Source organism: Drosophila willistoni, assembly GCF_018902025.1.
Source record: "Drosophila willistoni isolate 14030-0811.24 chromosome 2L unlocalized genomic scaffold, UCI_dwil_1.1 Seg168, whole genome shotgun sequence".
NCBI lineage: Eukaryota > Metazoa > Arthropoda > Insecta > Diptera > Drosophilidae > Drosophila > Drosophila willistoni.
In genome coordinates, this window is record NW_025814047.1 from 2,941,623 (window position 1) to 2,958,476 (window position 16,854).

The 16,854-nt window shown below is 35.6% G+C and overlaps 1 protein-coding gene across 2 annotated transcripts in view; it reads left to right on the forward strand.

Annotated features, from left to right (window-relative positions):
• LOC6640956 (apoptosis-stimulating of p53 protein 2) overlaps nt 1–16,854 on the forward strand; it is a 69,152-nt gene that overhangs the window by 33,302 nt on the left and 18,996 nt on the right. For both annotated transcript variants that reach the window (XM_047009746.1, XM_023174971.2), the window contains exon 2: nt 4,824–4,882. In XM_047009746.1, the coding sequence (XP_046865702.1) occupies nt 4,850–4,882 (33 nt within the window). In that variant the 5' untranslated portion in view covers nt 4,824–4,849. The remainder of the gene's footprint in view (nt 1–4,823; nt 4,883–16,854) is intronic.

Sequence of the window (16,854 nt, forward strand, 5' to 3'; positions counted from 1 at the left end):
CAAACATGCAAACTGCATTCAAGCAAAATTGCCAAGTGGCTCAGACAAATTGTAATAGGGTTGCCACCACCCTCCCTCCCTTCACCAACCAAAATGCATTTGCATGAGTGTTTCCATTCAAATAGAGGGAACACCCTATATACATGTTGTCTGGCTCAGTAAATTCAATCAAAGCCCTGGAGTGCTGGAACTTTTTTTCAAATCAATCTGAAAAAAGTTTCTAGATAAATAGCTATCAATTCTCGGATAGATTAACTTTAGCTGCCTTTCTTTTATATATTCCTCAATTCTTTCTTTCTCCATTAACAAGAAGAGCAACAAAAACAGAAAATTGTCAAAAAACTTTACAAATAACCCAAATAATACACAAAGGAACAACAAAATGCGGGTATTTAGGGGAATTTACATACACCGAAATACACACACACACACATACACCTCAACCCACACCCGCCCACACATACACACACACACACACACGTACACACATCGATCGACCTGCCCCTTGAGAGATTCCGATTCCGATCAACAAGCAGAAAATTTTCTTCTCGTCTCAAGTGAATTTTCAACTTTATTGTTTTGTTGTTTGGCCCAGACCTAAATGCTTCCTTCATCCACATATAACTTAAATACCTTCTACTCCTCTTTCCTCCCCCTTCTTTGACTCACTGCTTCCCCCCCGTCTTGCTAGCCCACAAGCTGGACACACTTTAAGCCATGCATAAAACTTTTCACACACACAAAAATATAAAAAAAGTAAAAAAAAAAACTGAGCAGTGGATAAAACTAGAAAGAAGTTTCTAACATGACGATAAGTTGATACCCTTTTAAGGAATTTATTTTCAATTTTGATGCCAAAAATATAGATTTAGATTTTAGAAATAAAAAGGGCTTTTTATTTTATTTGTTTTAAAGGAAATAGATCTGCTTTTATAGGCAGTTTTGGAGCAGTTTCTCTTTCAATGCCAACTCTTTTCTCCATAACTCTAACTTTTCTAAGCTGTTTTTGTGTAAAATTTAGAAAAATCTTCACAATTTTAAATGCTTCTAAAATCTTTTTGTTCCCTCTGTAAACTTAAAAATATTTAGTAGAACATACAAAAATTTCCCACACTTTTATGTTAATTAGTTTAAACTTGAGACAGTGAGAAAAACTTAGTCAAAGCTTATAAAAAAATTAACATAATTTGAAAAATTTTACCAAAATTGTTGTTAAAATGTTGTTTTTTTCAAGCATAAAATTAAATTTTTTGCTTGATTTAACACAAATATTTGAATCATATAACGTATTTGGACATATTTTTGCAATTTTTGAAAGTTAGAAATAAGTTTTAATTGAGAATTCATTCAATAAACTATATTTAAATTACTGTTAATATAGGATTTAAAAGAGTTTAAGGTAAATAAACCATTACTCATATAAATTGCAACGATTTTACCTATAAATTGCAACAATTTTGCTCAGTTTAAGCCAATATATTGATAAAAAAAATTCTTACAACTGAAGATTTTGAGACTTTTTCTAGGCATTGTTAGCTTCTTAACAAAATGTATAATCTCATTTTTAGCAAGGGTAAAAAGAACCAAAGAAAAAAAAAAGTAAAATTGCTGACAGGAAACTTCCAATCAGAAATGAATTACTTTGAAGTGGTGGACTAAACGGGGCTAAGGGACAGGGCAAGTAGAGGGGGATGAAGCGGAGTGGGGCAAAGGGAAGACCGCAGTGTCAAGTTTAAGAAGCCATGAAATAACATTAATTTGTTGCAAATTCGCTTGCCAAGTTTTAAGTTGAATTAATTTGATTAGCTTATCGCTCGTTCAAAGTTGAAACTTCATCACCACCAACAGAATTTCAACAAGAATGAACGAAATATCCCAAATATATATACATATATATATATCTATATATAGTCTATGGCAAAGCCAAGAAGAATGGTTGTTGAATGACTTTGAAAATTTTTGCTTATGGGTTTTTCTGTTGATGTTGATGTCCTCTCTACATAGGAAAAACACAAATGCTAACTGGCAACTGGCTTCAATCCGAAGATGGAACTGAAGCTAAAGCTGCAAACTGGAAGTGGAAGTGGAGTCATGCAACAAACAAATACCAAATAAATTCTAACTATGAAAGAAGGATGAAGCAGCGGTGTGGGTGTGTAGGAAGAGGAAAGAAATTGTTGACTTGGTTGGTGGCGTGAGTTGAGAGTATTTCCGTTTCCATTGCCACGAAGACGACAATTCAAATTTTATTAGATTACATGAAATTTATGTGGCAATCAACTTAGCACAACAGGAGCAAAAAAAAAACCAAAAACCGAACGAAAAATGGCAAAAAACAAACGCCAAAAGTCCAAAAAGGAAAAAAAAAATTCTTCACCCATCAACAGGGCAAAAAAATTTGTTATATTAGAGATGTGTAAATCAATTTTAAGGGTATTATTGAATGATGGGACAACATTAAAAAAGGAGAGTTTTAGAGAGCTTTAGGTTAATTAAGTTTAAACTGAATTTATATTTTAAGGAATTTTTTGCAAATTTGATTTAGTTTTATTTTATTGACGTAAATTTGTTGCTACTGAAGAGTAAGAAAATTACTATAATTCTTTTTTAAAATGGTCTGAAATGGTTTTTAAGAGCTTATGGGTAAAAAACTATAAATTTAAGCAAAGGGAAAATCAGTTACATATAGTTTTAAAATGTTTGTCTAGATTTCGACCTATTTATTCTTCAGGTCAATAATTCTTACTAATTTATAAGATTTTAAATGATAGGCAGAACAAAAGTTGAGATGGTTGTCTGTATATCTATTTCAAGAACCACCAAGTTCTATCAACAACAGACTTCGGTAATGAATCCACACTTACAATGGCCATACGATATCTTCAACGCTAAAAGTAGTTGGGAATTCAAACTACATGAAGCGAGAAAAGAACTGCAAAGCTTGCAACTGCAGATTCCACTTTTTATATGTGCATACCCTTGGGCGCCATCAGAATTAGTGTAAAGGTCTTCGCCTCAGCCAACTAACCGTCGCGCCCAATTTTTTTTGTTATAGCATATTGCACTATATGCAAAAAAGAGGGTTTATTTTGGACAAAATAATGTGATAAGTCTTTGTTTATAGCAAGTATAAAAAAAACATAAGGTGCGCGCAATGCACTTACTTATGCTATAAACAAAGACTTATCACATTATTTTGTCCAAAATATGCAGTTTTTTGTTTTTTCTTCAATCGTTTAAAGTTGTTTCAATTGGTTTTTATTTTTCATTTTAAAATTAGGACACACAAATTAACAATTTGTCCCAGTTACTTACATATTTCGTTTGAAAATATTTTGTTTGATTTTTTTCTAATTTTGCCCGAAGCTTTTTTCCATTTTAATGGGCTGAAATATATTTATAAATTTAAGAAGTTTAAAGATAAAGTTTAAGTTTAAAGTTTAAAGATAAATTTATTTTAGTTTAATATCTTTACCGGCCTAGTTGGTATAGATAGTAATGTAGTGTCCCACTTACTTATTTCGCGCACCTTATGTAATACAGCGGGCCTTCCGTTTTTGGTGTTTGTCTAGATTTTATCCTTCTTTGAAGTTAATCAAAACTGTTTTAATAGTTTTATAATATTACACCGTCAAAGTAGAGACTAGTATTATATTATGTTAATGCTGAAAAAAACGTCTAAGATCAAATGTTAACTTTAGCCTCATTCAGGAGCTACTATATATGATGCTAGATCCTTCTTTGCATGGGTCAAAGTTAAGTTCTATATATCAAAATTTACCTAATCAGTAAGAAATTTGAGCATTTTGGAGGAAAAATTGATGAGTTTTAGAGGTAAAATCTCGGCTTTGGAGGAACTTACCACGAGTATTAAGTGCTCCTTAGTTACCAGAAGTGTCTTAGCCTATGCTCTCAATTAAAGAAGTGTTTAAAAAGCATCCTACTACGGCTTTGGCAATTCGCAATCGTTTTACTTTTTTAAAGCTTAGATTCTAAGATGCTAAAAGTCTCAGTCGACCATCTCTAAATGGCAAATGAAAATGACAGACAACAGACAGTCATTCAGTCGGGTCTCTGTTAGACAGTCATCGTTTTAATAAGCCAAAGCAACTTTCCCATTGTGCCAAGCTCAACTAAATAAGTCAAATAAAAGAGTAAAATTATTTTTTTACTTTTTGCCAGATGTAGAAGCGTATCCTCTCTCTCTCTATCCATCTGCTTGAACTTGTCTAGAGAGAGAGAGAGTGAGAGAAGAGAGTTTTATATTTCATAAAGCAAAAAACCGAATTCAGTTTCTTTTATAGTATATGTACTTGTGTATATGAAAGTATTGTATGGGTATCTAAGGCAAGTGCTTGAAATTGATAAGGTTGCCAGCAGGCTGCTGCTGCTGTCAAATGGGTGGATGGTTGGGTTAGGAGGTTTGTATAGAGGTTTGCGGTATTGTTACCACGCACATACCAATTTCACTCCAACCCGCAGCCCCCCTAAAACCCCCGCCACACTCCAGTCCCCACCAACAACATTCATCTTTCAGCAAAATGAAAAAGAAGACGAACGAGAGAGAGACAACATTTTTTCGCATTTCTTTTTTTTTTTTGAAAATACAAATTTAAATTGTGTGGCCTTGCTAAATGTATTTGCTTCAAACACACATCCACACCCACACACACACACACACATACATACACATGCCCCTAAACCTGCTCCCTCTTTGGGTATTCCTGATGCCTGTCTCCTGTTACTCATATGGGGCAACCAATTCTGCTTATATCTAATGATTGTTTGTTTGTTTGCTTTCTCTCTCCCTCTCTTCCCTGCAGATTGGCTGAATCTCTAACGTCATGGTATGAAGGAACCGACAAACACTTTGGATGAAATTGTAAGTGCCAGTGCCTAGTTAATTTTTTTTAATAACCCTAAGACAAAGACACCAGACTCAAAACGGACGGATATATGTACATACGTACGGAAAACTCTCAAGCCAACGGAACCACACACCAAAAATAGACAAAAACTGGGCTAAAAAACAAACAAAAAGGGGGAAATGTCAGGAGCAAGAGTCACAAGTCAAGAAAATGCAACCAAGTGGCGGTTGTTGCAATGGCAAATGTTGCAGTTGGCGGTGGAAAACAAAAAAGCAATCTAAATAAAATGTCAGGTGGCGCCATCTGTGCGTGAGTGGAGCAGAGTGGGAGCTCCACTGCGAGATCTCATATAACATGTGACACAATACGAGAGTGGGTAGTTTTGCGAGACTTGCTAAAAATTAACTACAAATATTTTTTCCCCAACTCTTAAATGTTAAGAAACAACGACTTGAAGATGCTCTGTAAACTATTTGAGTCAAAAATAATATATCTATGATAATATATGAACTAAATATACATTATTTGCTGTGTAAAGGTCTCACCTTACCTAACTTAACTAATTATTTGAACAATTAGGTGATTAGTTTGCTTGAATAGCCTTCTTTTCCATATGATTTCACTCCTTTTGCCTCATTAACTAGCCTTGATTTTAGAGAGAGAGAGAGAGAGAGAGAGAGAGAGAGAGAGAGAGAGAGAGAGAGAGAGACTTCAAAACCCTTGAGATTCCTTTGTGATTGATTTTTATTTTGCAGTTTCTTTTTTTATTTGTATTTACTTTAATTATTCGTTAATTAATTAATTATCTACAACTTTTCTCTATGCCAATTAATATTTGCCATTTAAATATATCCTCTTTGCCCCTATTATGGGTACAGGGTATACAATTTAGAGTTTTTAAGTGACTCTTGGGGACAAGTGTGTGTGTGTGTGGTGTTGTGTTGTGTCTGGCGGTTGGGGGAGTGAGGAAAACGCCGTGTACGAGAAAATGATATTGCTATTGGTCTGAAGCAAGCGGTAATTGTTATGTAAATGAGTTTTTACAATTTTTGCTTACCCAGAAAGGTCAGAGGCGTTGTGATAGAGTCAGAGTTGAAGTCGGAGAGATGGGATGGCAGATACAGGACAGGCCCAGTCAGAGTCAGTCAGCAATTTTGCGCCACTAAATACACACAAACTGAAAGTCACAAGTGTCGACAGACGTAAAGCCCTCTAATTTAGATAGAACTTTCATAGTAAAACCTTTTAATTCCTTCTTCTTGACAGTAGCTTTCGGAATTTTCTATTTAATTTTTAAATCTCTACAAAACTCTATTAAATGGCATCACAATTGGGTTTAAAATACTCCAAATTTTGTTTAGAAATGTAATTACCACAATATTTCATTCATATAAAATCCAAAAGTTTACAACAAATTTTGCTAGTTCTTCTTATTAGCTTGCAAAGTTTTTTGTCATTGAAGTGGTTAAAGATATAATCAATTATACGTCGTCAATTGATTATATCTTAAATCTAACTATGACTTGTCAATTAACGCCAATTATTATTTACATTAACTACAAAAAGTATTTAAAAGTATCTAAACTAAAAAGTTTTAATTCGAATATCCATATTTTTTAAATATGGAATTTGTATGAAAAGTCTTACGATCATTATTGTTGGATCTCATGTCAATTTATAATGCAAATATCATATAAATTGTTGGGCCTATTATCTGCCCTAAGATCTATATGAAATTGTCTTCTAAGACCCCAGTTGTTATTGGTTTAAGCATCATTCTCTTGGAAATAAAGTCCATCACTTTGATAAGTATATGTAACTTGCCTGACTCCACTTCTAATATACCCATTGTAAACCAATTGACTGATTGCTGGGTATTCAAAAGTTTTGTTCACTTTTGTCTTGGTAAGGCTTTTGGGTGCATGCAAACGGCAACTCGGACTCTGCAACCTCCCCTTTCATCCCCCCCCTTAACACATCCCCTTTCTATTTAACTTCCCCGCCCAACCTCAACCCCCCTTTCTTAGTCTTTTTGCTTTTTGTGTATGTGTGCATGCCAAGTTCTTTTATAAAATTGCAAATCAGTTTGAAAGTCAACGACAGGTTGTTTTTCGTTGTTGTTGTTGCTGTTGTCATGGTTGTGCTTTCTACTCCTCCTAAATACATGCTGTCGTTGTTGTTGTTGCTGTTACCATAACAAGCCAACAACTGGCCCGCCCATTTCCTTGTCTCCTCTCTTTAGCTCTTCCTCGCCCGCATCTCATCTACTATTCAACCAAACAACGTGTTCTTATTTCTGTTTTTTTTTTTTTTTTGCCTTTTTCTTGTGGTGTAAACATACGAATTTATATGACTGTATTTAGTAATAAAGTTGCTCTTATTCTTGGTTGTTGCCTTACTGTTTGGCCAGAGCTCATTCTTCCCCTCCTTCTCTCTGTTTGTCGGTTATGCCGGTTTGTGCCGTTAACCAACGTTTCTTGGCCATCTTCGTCAGTGACTGCTTCATTGTCGTCGTTGTCGTCGTCGTGGTGGTCTGTGGCCTCCGAAAAAGTTCCTTCCGCAAGAAGACACATTTGAAAGTTAATAACCGTTTAGCAACTTTCGAGTAAAGCAAATGGAATTCTTTGGCATCGGGATTACATGACAATTTTATGGCCAAAACACTAGAACACATTTTTGTGGGGATTATCAAATTGATTTCATTTTATGTAGCATACTTTCAGGGGGTGTGTGTGTCTAAAAAGGAGAGGAGAAATTGTCAAAGAATTTCCTAATGAAAATGTTGATAAGTTCTTTGCAAAGTTGTTAAGACCAAAATAGTTTTTTGCCAAAAGTTGCAGATTTTTAAAAAACTTGACCAAAAAAAATTAGTTGAGAATTTTAAAAGAACTCAATGGCTTGTTAGGGCTCTTTGAATGGTATATTTGCTTTTATTTAAGTGGTTTCTATCTTTGAAGGATCTTAATTACATTTTTAACTGATGGTAAACAAAATAATCTACCTAATTAATTGTATATTTGAACAAAGTTTGTTCTTAGTTTAAGACTCTAAAAGAGAATCAGATTTTTAAGTATTTCGCAAACTATTTTTTTGACCTTTTAATTCTATATTATTATGAGTATTAAAGCGATTACTATAATATATAGTAAACAAAAACTATGTAAACAGTTATTATAAGAGATATGCAAACATAATTTAATTCATGACTTTTATATATAACTTATTCAACCAACAACTGTTGAGTTTCACTTGGGTTTATTACACCAAAGAACTTTAACAATTGCAATTTTTTTCACTTTTTTTTTTTGCAATATGTAAATTTCCATTGTGTTTTTTTATCGATTTTTTTTTTCAAAGTTTTTCATTTACTTTCATTTCATTTTCCTTTCATCTACTTTTTGTTTTTATAAACTTTAGCCAGAGTATGCATGAGTTTATATATATTTGCAACATGAAGAAGGCCAAATGTCTGACCATTTAAAGAATATATATTTAGCTTGAGCCAAGTTAAAAGTAGTTTTTCTGAGTGAGAATATCAAGTGTCTCTATTCACATTTTATGTATGAAATAATTTGCTATTTATTAGTTAAAAGTGAGTTGAGTTTTGTTTAAAGGTTGGCTAAAAGCAGAAGCATAAACTGCTTAGAGGAAGTTTATAGTTAAGTATATAAAGTTACTTGGCAAAGTTTTGGTTCTCAACAAGGTTTCTATTTATTTTTAATAAATATTTAGCACAAATAACTCCAAGGCTTACCAAGTGACCCCAAAAACTAGAGCTTCTGCTCATGTGTGTGTGTGTGTGTGTGTGTCTATGATCAAATATTCGAGTAAATTTCTTCGTGCCTGAAATCAATTATTTATTTGACTAATTATGACAGAATGATGTACCTAAGTGTGGCCCCTTTAACATGAGTTTTCCATTTGCCAACTGGGCAAATAACCTTGCCTACAGCTGTGTGTGTGTGTGTCAGAGTGTTGGCCCAATGTCATAACCTATTGCCATTTGGTATACATACATATGTATATATTGTGTTGTGTGCCCTCATGTGCCTCATGCCGGACGTTTTTTGGTAAGAAGTACTACATACAATATTTGTATTAGCCTATTTCCTTAAGTGCAACGTCAGCTTGGCATGGCCAACTGTTGTTGCCTCTTCGTGGTGGTGGTGGTGGTGGTGCTGCCAAACCCAGGAAAAAGACAAACAACCTACAAACACACACAAATACACAAAGGGAGAGAGAGAGAACCAAGGGAGAGTCACGCACAGACCAACCATGCAGATGTGACTACCGAGAGGGCTTGAATTTTTAATGCAAAAGCTACCATTCTCAGCGGCATATTTACATTTGAGCTCAATGTCAATTGTGTTTATAAATTAATTTGCAAAAAGACATATGTACATACATACATATGTACATATACACCCTTAGCCATAATATATTGTATATGACAGAGGGGTCATATGAGGGGGGAAGATGCATTGCAGCAATGACATTGGCAGCTGGAGTCCTCCCTCGACGACAAACGAGCATAGCAAAAAAAAAAAATATATATATATATATTTATATAGGGGGTCAAATCTAGTTGCCAACAAATTTCTCCTATACTCCAATGCTCTTTCTAGGGAGCCATAAGTCATGGTAAAAATAAATAACAATTTGCTTCATCTTAACCCATTTTCGATGGCCTAGGTAAGGCCTAGGTGAAAAGGCTTTCTAGGTATTGCAAACATCTTGCTTAAGCCCATATACTCCTTTTTAGGTAAAGGGTAAAGAGTGCAAAAGAAGAGAAAAAATTGTCAAAGCGGCAAACAAGCATGCCTTTTGTTTAGAGGCCATTATGAGGCTTGGGCTTGGGCCTCGGTTTCAGTTTTGTTTTAACTGCCACTGGCAGGCAGGCAAACCAACAGGCACATATGGAGTCAGAGTCGCTCCTCAACGCCATCTTTATCTCTCCTGACCTGTAGACAACGCCAACGACAACGAGGACGAGGAGCTAATGTCGCATTGTTGTGTACATTCATTGTATGTTTTGTATGCGTGTGTGTGTGTTGGTGTGTGTCCCCGTGTCGCCGTGTCCTGTGTCCTCAGCTGGCGTGACAGGTTGTTGTCGTCGTTAGACGTTAGACGCATGCTTTTGTCTCGTCTATACGGCAGCTGCCATCAGAGTTGGAGGTCCTCGTAAATATTTGCGCACAAAAGTCGGCAATGATTTGATGCACACACACACACACAAACGCACGCATACCCACACACACATAGCCAAATAAAACTAGCTAAACAGCTCGCTGCAAATAAAAAGAAGGAAGCAAAGAGGAAGAAGAAGAAAAAAAGACAGCCTAGGCCCCAGCAGGGGATAGCTAATTTGAGCAAAAACAGAATGACAGCGACATCAGGCTCAGGCTCAGGCACAGGCCGACACACTATCTCGTAGGAGTCCTATTGGCACAGTGGGATTTGAAATTCCTTCAAGCCATTTAAATATGTAGCTAGAAATTATTCAACATATTTTTGTCTAAATTTGAGATTTTATAGTTGAATTACACAAAAATAGAAGATTAGTTTACGTTTGATGTCAATTTATAAGCTTCGACCTATTTAAAACCTAATTATATTTGATTTATGAATGAAAAACTTAACCCAACTTGATTATGCCTCTTCATAGATGATAGGAATTTGAGATAAAGATAAAAACAATATTGCAATTTCTATGACAAACATTTGAACTTGTGTAGAACTTTTTGGAGGGAGGGCGGGGTAGGCAAATCCTTTTAACCCATTCTTCAATCACAATTCCATTCTCCAACATATGTGTATATAGAATGCTTTGTGTTGTCTCTGGGGTAAATTTTAGTTTCGTGTAACAGTAAATTATCACATATGTAAGTATTAATGGAACATAGAAATCAACTTGATAACTCAGCCTCCAGTATGCCCCCCTCTCTCACTCTCTCTCTCTCTCTCAGAGAAACTTTCACTTGAAATCACTGTGCCTGCCAGCCTGCCAGGCCGCCTGCTGTGAAACAGTTGAATAGGAAAAGAGACCACGATGACGACGAAAGAGAAGGAGAAGGAGGAGGAGAAGCAGGCACGCACACAACGCACTTCCTTCTTGCAGAATTCTTTGGCGAAATGCAAGTGAGCAAGAGCAAGAGCAACCAAAACCTACCCCAATCCAGCCCGCCCCCTCTCAACACACATTCAACACCGCCATCGCCATCTGAAGCGATGCAATCGGCTTGCCTTCGTTTTGCCGGTCGTTTGGAACTTCGTGTGGCACTTCGTTTTTTGGGGCCAAAAGAAGGAAAGACGACGATGGCAACGACGACGACGACCGAAAAATACGGCGACAACATTTAAAGCAGCAGCAACCGTTGCTGGTGGGCTGCTTTTTCGGACGGTTTCAATTTCATTTCATTTACAGTTGTGCATCGACAGTCGCGCGCGTAACACAACGTAACGGAGAGACGTTTGAGAATAAATTCGCGAATAACGTAACGCAAAACGAGAATTTTACGTTAAAAAAGCGTAAATATTGTCGCTTTGCCGCATTTGCCAGTGTGTTAGTAGATTACAACTGTATTGTGTGTGGGAGTATTGGAGTATTTGTGTTTGTGTGTATGAGTGTGTCTGTGTGAGCGGCGCGCATTTTGTGAGTTATTAAAATGCGATAAAAACCAGTGAATCGGTAATAAAGCGCTTATCTTTGGCCGCAATTACGACAACATAAAGGGGAAAAAGAGGGGGCGGAACATAGAAGCGCAGTGGGTGCCTGGCAGCCGGCTGCCAATTATGCCGGGTAACATAGCGCTGCAGAGAGGGTCAGGGGGGGCAGAGGTAGAGGTGGAAATGAAGTCAATTGTGCCCGCCCGCATCTGTTACAAATGACAGCAAACAGACAGAGCGAGTGAGAACGAGATAGAGACAGAACACACAGAAAATACAGTTTTCTGTGTTTTCCTTCTGTTTTTTTTTTTTTTGCTTTTTTGCCCTGCTGTTGTTGTTCCCATCCGTCTCCCATTTCAACAGCAGCAGAGCCTAAATATATGCTGTCAGTGGCTGCTATGCTTTAGTTAATAGTTGTCTACGTGTGTGGCATATTACACACATTAAGGCATAAGCCAACTACCAACCACCTACCCAACCAACCACCTATCACCTACTCCACTTACACCTTTTGAGTTGGGTATCCCTCACATGGCATCGCATCGCATGCTCGTCCATAGACGTGGCCCAAAGTAACTACCTCATTAGGGGGTAGTCGACTCTGCCATATTAATCTATTCACACAAAAGTGGGTGTAAATTTGTAACTTATTATCGTAAGTGAATTGGTTTTTATTTTCTCTTTAAACTAATGGTGAAGATGACATTTAGATCAATCGACATATGTGAGGCCAGTAATGGCCAGTGAATTATTCAAAAGAATGATACAAATGAAAGCCAATTGAAGGTATTTTTAGCCAAGTGGGAATGAGCTAAGAAATAAAAAGCAGTGCAGGTTCTGAAATGTATTAAAATTTATTAAGTTTTTTAAGTTCGATTTTAGAAGTATATATATCTAATGCCGTTAAAAAGTTAAAGAGTAATCTCCTAAAAAAGTGACAAGTTTACTAAAAATACAAACTCAACTTTACTTTCAAATATTTTGTACATTTGTACATTTTTTTCACTATTTCTATCCAAAAATATAAAATTGGAACATTTCTTAATAAAATATAATGAAAAACAGACAGATCTTTGGTACTTTATGTTTGGGTCCTGTGGTTGACCTTTTTCCGGAAATGCTCATATGTTGGCTATAATTATAATTATTCAAAAGTAGGATACTTAATGACTTAATGAACCTCGTTATTAAGCAACTATTTTGAGTATTTTTAAGGAGATGAAGAATATAATATAATATAGAGAGTATTGGTAAAATATATATTCACACAAAGAATTCAAAGTACAATTTGAGTAGTTAAATATTAAAAAGATATCATGGATGGCCAAGCAGTAGGTAATGATGTCAAGTCGAGACGTAATCAAGGAAATTTCAAAACATTTAGGTTATTCTGAATTCTGCAAGAATCTTTCAGTTTTATACACTAAATTAACTACTTTTGGGAATATATCTTGCCTATAATTATAACATTAAAAGAAAGTATTATAATCTTTGCGTAAAATTGTAAATTGTTTGACTAGAGTAAAACATTTAGGTTCTCTTAGTCATAAAATCTGTCATTAACTTAACACAATCAACTAAATTCTTTGAGCAAGTGTCTAGCCTTGCAGTATTTAGCTCTTAAACAAAACTTCTTTTTGGATCTTTGTAAACTATTTGTAACACTATGTAACAAGATTTATGTCCATGGGTTGTAATTGTTATTTCCTAGTCAGTTAGTAAAAAACAGCAAGATTATAATCAATGAAGTATATAAATGCCATAGATAAGATGTGTGTTTTCTCTTTTTAAATACATTTATATGTAAATATTAGTTCTCTTTTTATCATGACTAAGTGTCAATGTGAAAACTCAGATCAATGACATTAATTGTCTATACGTCAAGATAATTTCTTAAAAAAAAACTTCACACCCTTTTTAGCATAATTTCAATAAGCAGAGTAAACTTCTTTACTCTCATTCTTTTTTCATAATTTACATGGGCGATATCAAAATTGTAGACTTATTTAGAAAAAAACAATTTCTCAAATTATGGCCATGTTATAAACTATTAAACAAGTTTAAATTACCCATCAAAACAACAACAAGAATAACAAATGTGTCTCAAATAAATGCTAACAATTGAATTACGGCAAATTGTATAAGCAAAAATAAACTTTTGTCTACAGGTTTCTGGTTGATTGTAATTTGAATCATGTTAGGTAACTTTTTATTAGAGAGCTGTATGAATGATAGAAAAATCAATTCGAGTTAACAACATTCAAAACCAAATGAATGAATTGAATGACTTTTTTCACCCATAAACTTCATAATTCAATTCAATGATAATAAATAGAAATTAAACATGATGATTTTGAAAGAAATTAATGAAATATTAACTTGTTTAACTATTTAACATTTACCTGACATTTGTTTAGATTACGTCGCGCCCCCCCTTCGAAACCATGTCTCTGTGTTTGGTGTTTGTTTTTGTGCCTGGCTTTTGCTTCCGCTTGGTGTATCTTGAAAACATTCAAAGTATCTTTCAGATGTGCCACTTGCCGTGTGCTACTTTTTTGTTATTATACTTTTTTTTTTTTTTTTTGGTCTCTCTCTCGGTGTTTTTTTTTTGGGTGTTTATGACATTTAAATCAATAATGTCGCCCCACTTCATGTTGCGCGTTGCAATTTGTGCGGATTTGTAGGTTCCCCGCCGAGACAGACATCAGAGCATCAGAACCACCCACTGCTCCGCCTTCTTGTGGTCCTGATTCTAGTCCTGGGCTTGGCTTAAGTGCAATATTAGAAAAGGTGACTCTGTCGTTGCCCTGAATTTGCTTAATGAGCGCAATTTTTATACCTACTATACCTAGATATATATGTATATATAAATTCTTTTTGCCATGCAGCTTTTGCCGCAGATACTTGCACACACTTATTTAACGCACATACGCCCCGTTGGCGGCTTACATTTTTCTTTCTTTCACTACGCCCCCATAGCAAGGGCAGGTTGGCGGCTTTTGTTTGGTTAGGCAGCAAGAGAATTAAGAACTGATGGCTAACAGGACGGGGTAGAGCCAGATGAGGGAGAAGATGCAACTGCTGCAGCAATTGCAGCAGAAGCAGCAGCAGCATCAGGTCATGTGGCTGCTGCATAAATTATGTTTTGTTGAGGTTGTTTTTTTTTTCTTCTTTTTTTTTTCTTATTTACGAGCATTGAAAAGGCATGCATCGTCCTTCCAAAGAACCTCCTCTCAGGTGCCTGCGTATTGCCTTTGGTTTTCTCATTTAACTAAATTTTAATGAAGATGCAGACAATTCCCTCTCATTTACTCTGCCTTCTTGACCAACTTTGTGGCATTTTAATTTGTTAAGTGTGCAACACACACACACACACTCTCTCTGACTCTTTCTCTCTATCCTCTTGACCAAAGTGTCCAAAAGCTGCCACAATTCTATTTAAATTTTTTAAGCTTCCGTTCCCTTTTTTCTCTTCTCCTTTGCTCTAACTCTACTCTTGGCTCATCCTCAATGTTTGGTCAATGTTTTAATCGAAAGTTACATAAGAACAACAACAACAACAACAACAACAACGACTACAACAAAGAAATGTTTAAACATTATCTACTCGGACCATGTCCATGAATTTGTTAATTAAGTTTAATGTGCAATTTTTGGCTCGAAAAGGAATGTGTGTGACCCAAGTTCAACCCCAAACAAAACGAAACCGAAAACTCCTTCAAAAACTGAAACTGAAGCTGATTTAATTTAAATTTCGTGTGTAGAACAAAAAAAAACACAAGAAAAGGTGCCAGAAAGAACATTAAATGTTTTTCCAAATGTTTTAAGGGATTAGAGACATAGAGAGAGGGAGAGAGAGAGAGAGTGATTTTGGAGATTTCTTAGCCATTATCTTGGCCTGATGCTCATAAATTTAAACTCATTTTTAGTGCCTGCCTCCCAAAAGGGTCGCAAACTTTTAGATTGCCAGATAATTGCATAATTTTTGAAGGTGTTTTTTTCCAGAAGTTTTCTTTTGTTTAAAAAAAAAATTGGCCTAATCCACAAGGCCTAACAAGTTTTTGTTTAATGTAATTTAATGACTTTTTGTTGCATTTTGAAGAATATTAATCAAATCTTTTGAGAAAAGCCTTCAGTTTATCTTTGGAAAAACCTTGAAAAACTGCCTCAAGTAAATTGAAATAAACATTTAAAATTGTTGTACATTGTAATTAAAATTAATATTAGGGTAATGCTTAAACATTAATGATTATTAGGCACTTTAAAAAATAAATTTTGTCTACATTTAAAAATGGAAATAAATTGAAATATGTAGGTAGATTAATTTAGTTTTCATTTGTTCGAATGAGTGCATACTTTTATTTAATTATTAACTAGAAGTTGTCAGGTGGAAATTGTCTCTACTAGAAACCAAGGTTCCTCCTTATTAACTCTTACCCCTTAAGGACTTGAGGATTCAAGGACATAAATTGTATTTATTTGATTAAAGAAATGTTGGTAAAAGTTTTCCATCACATTTATTTTTTATAAGTAGTTTAGCTTCTGCTTTTCCTCCATTTACCATTGACTTTGCCTGTCGATTTATTTAGCTGACAATTGTAGATCCTCTTTTTGCCTAGTCAGAGAAACTTTTAAGACTAAAACATTTCATTATTCTTCTTGGATTCCTCTTCACTCCTCCTCTGGCTCTTTTCTTCTGTTCATTGCCCTATAACAATTTGTGGTTCCTTTGCCATCTCCCTCAACTGGCTGCCTACCTCAATCTTTTCTTGTCCAACTCTAAGGCCATTTGCTCTTAGCACTTCACTAATCTGTCCATTGTGAGACATTGAAAGTGGGGAGGCGTGGTTGGTCTACGCCTTTTGCCTCTCTGCAGCACTTCATAACTGTTTCTCTTATGCCCTTCGGTGGATGGTGGCAATGGCGATGACGATGACGATGAGGAGGAGGAGTAGGGGGTTCAGTTGAGTGAATTTACGGCCACAGTCAACACTCATGGTCAGCTTTAGTCCCAATGTTCATGGTCAATGAGCGGGTTCATGAACTTCAATGCACACAGGTTGCTTGGTAAAAGGGAGAAGGAGAAGGAGGCAGATTTGGAGGGACTGGGGGGCGTATTATACACCAGAGAGCATCCTTCACGATTACTTAATATTAATGACTCCTGGCCAGGGCCCAGAAGTGTGGTCAGTGTTCAGCGCTCAATGTTCATTCCCATGCCAAAAAAGATTCTTTGGCGCTGATGTCGCAAATCTGTCCTCGTCGATGGAAAAGTTTTTTTTTTTTGTTGTTGTGTGCGCCTCAAGTCTCAAGTAATGAA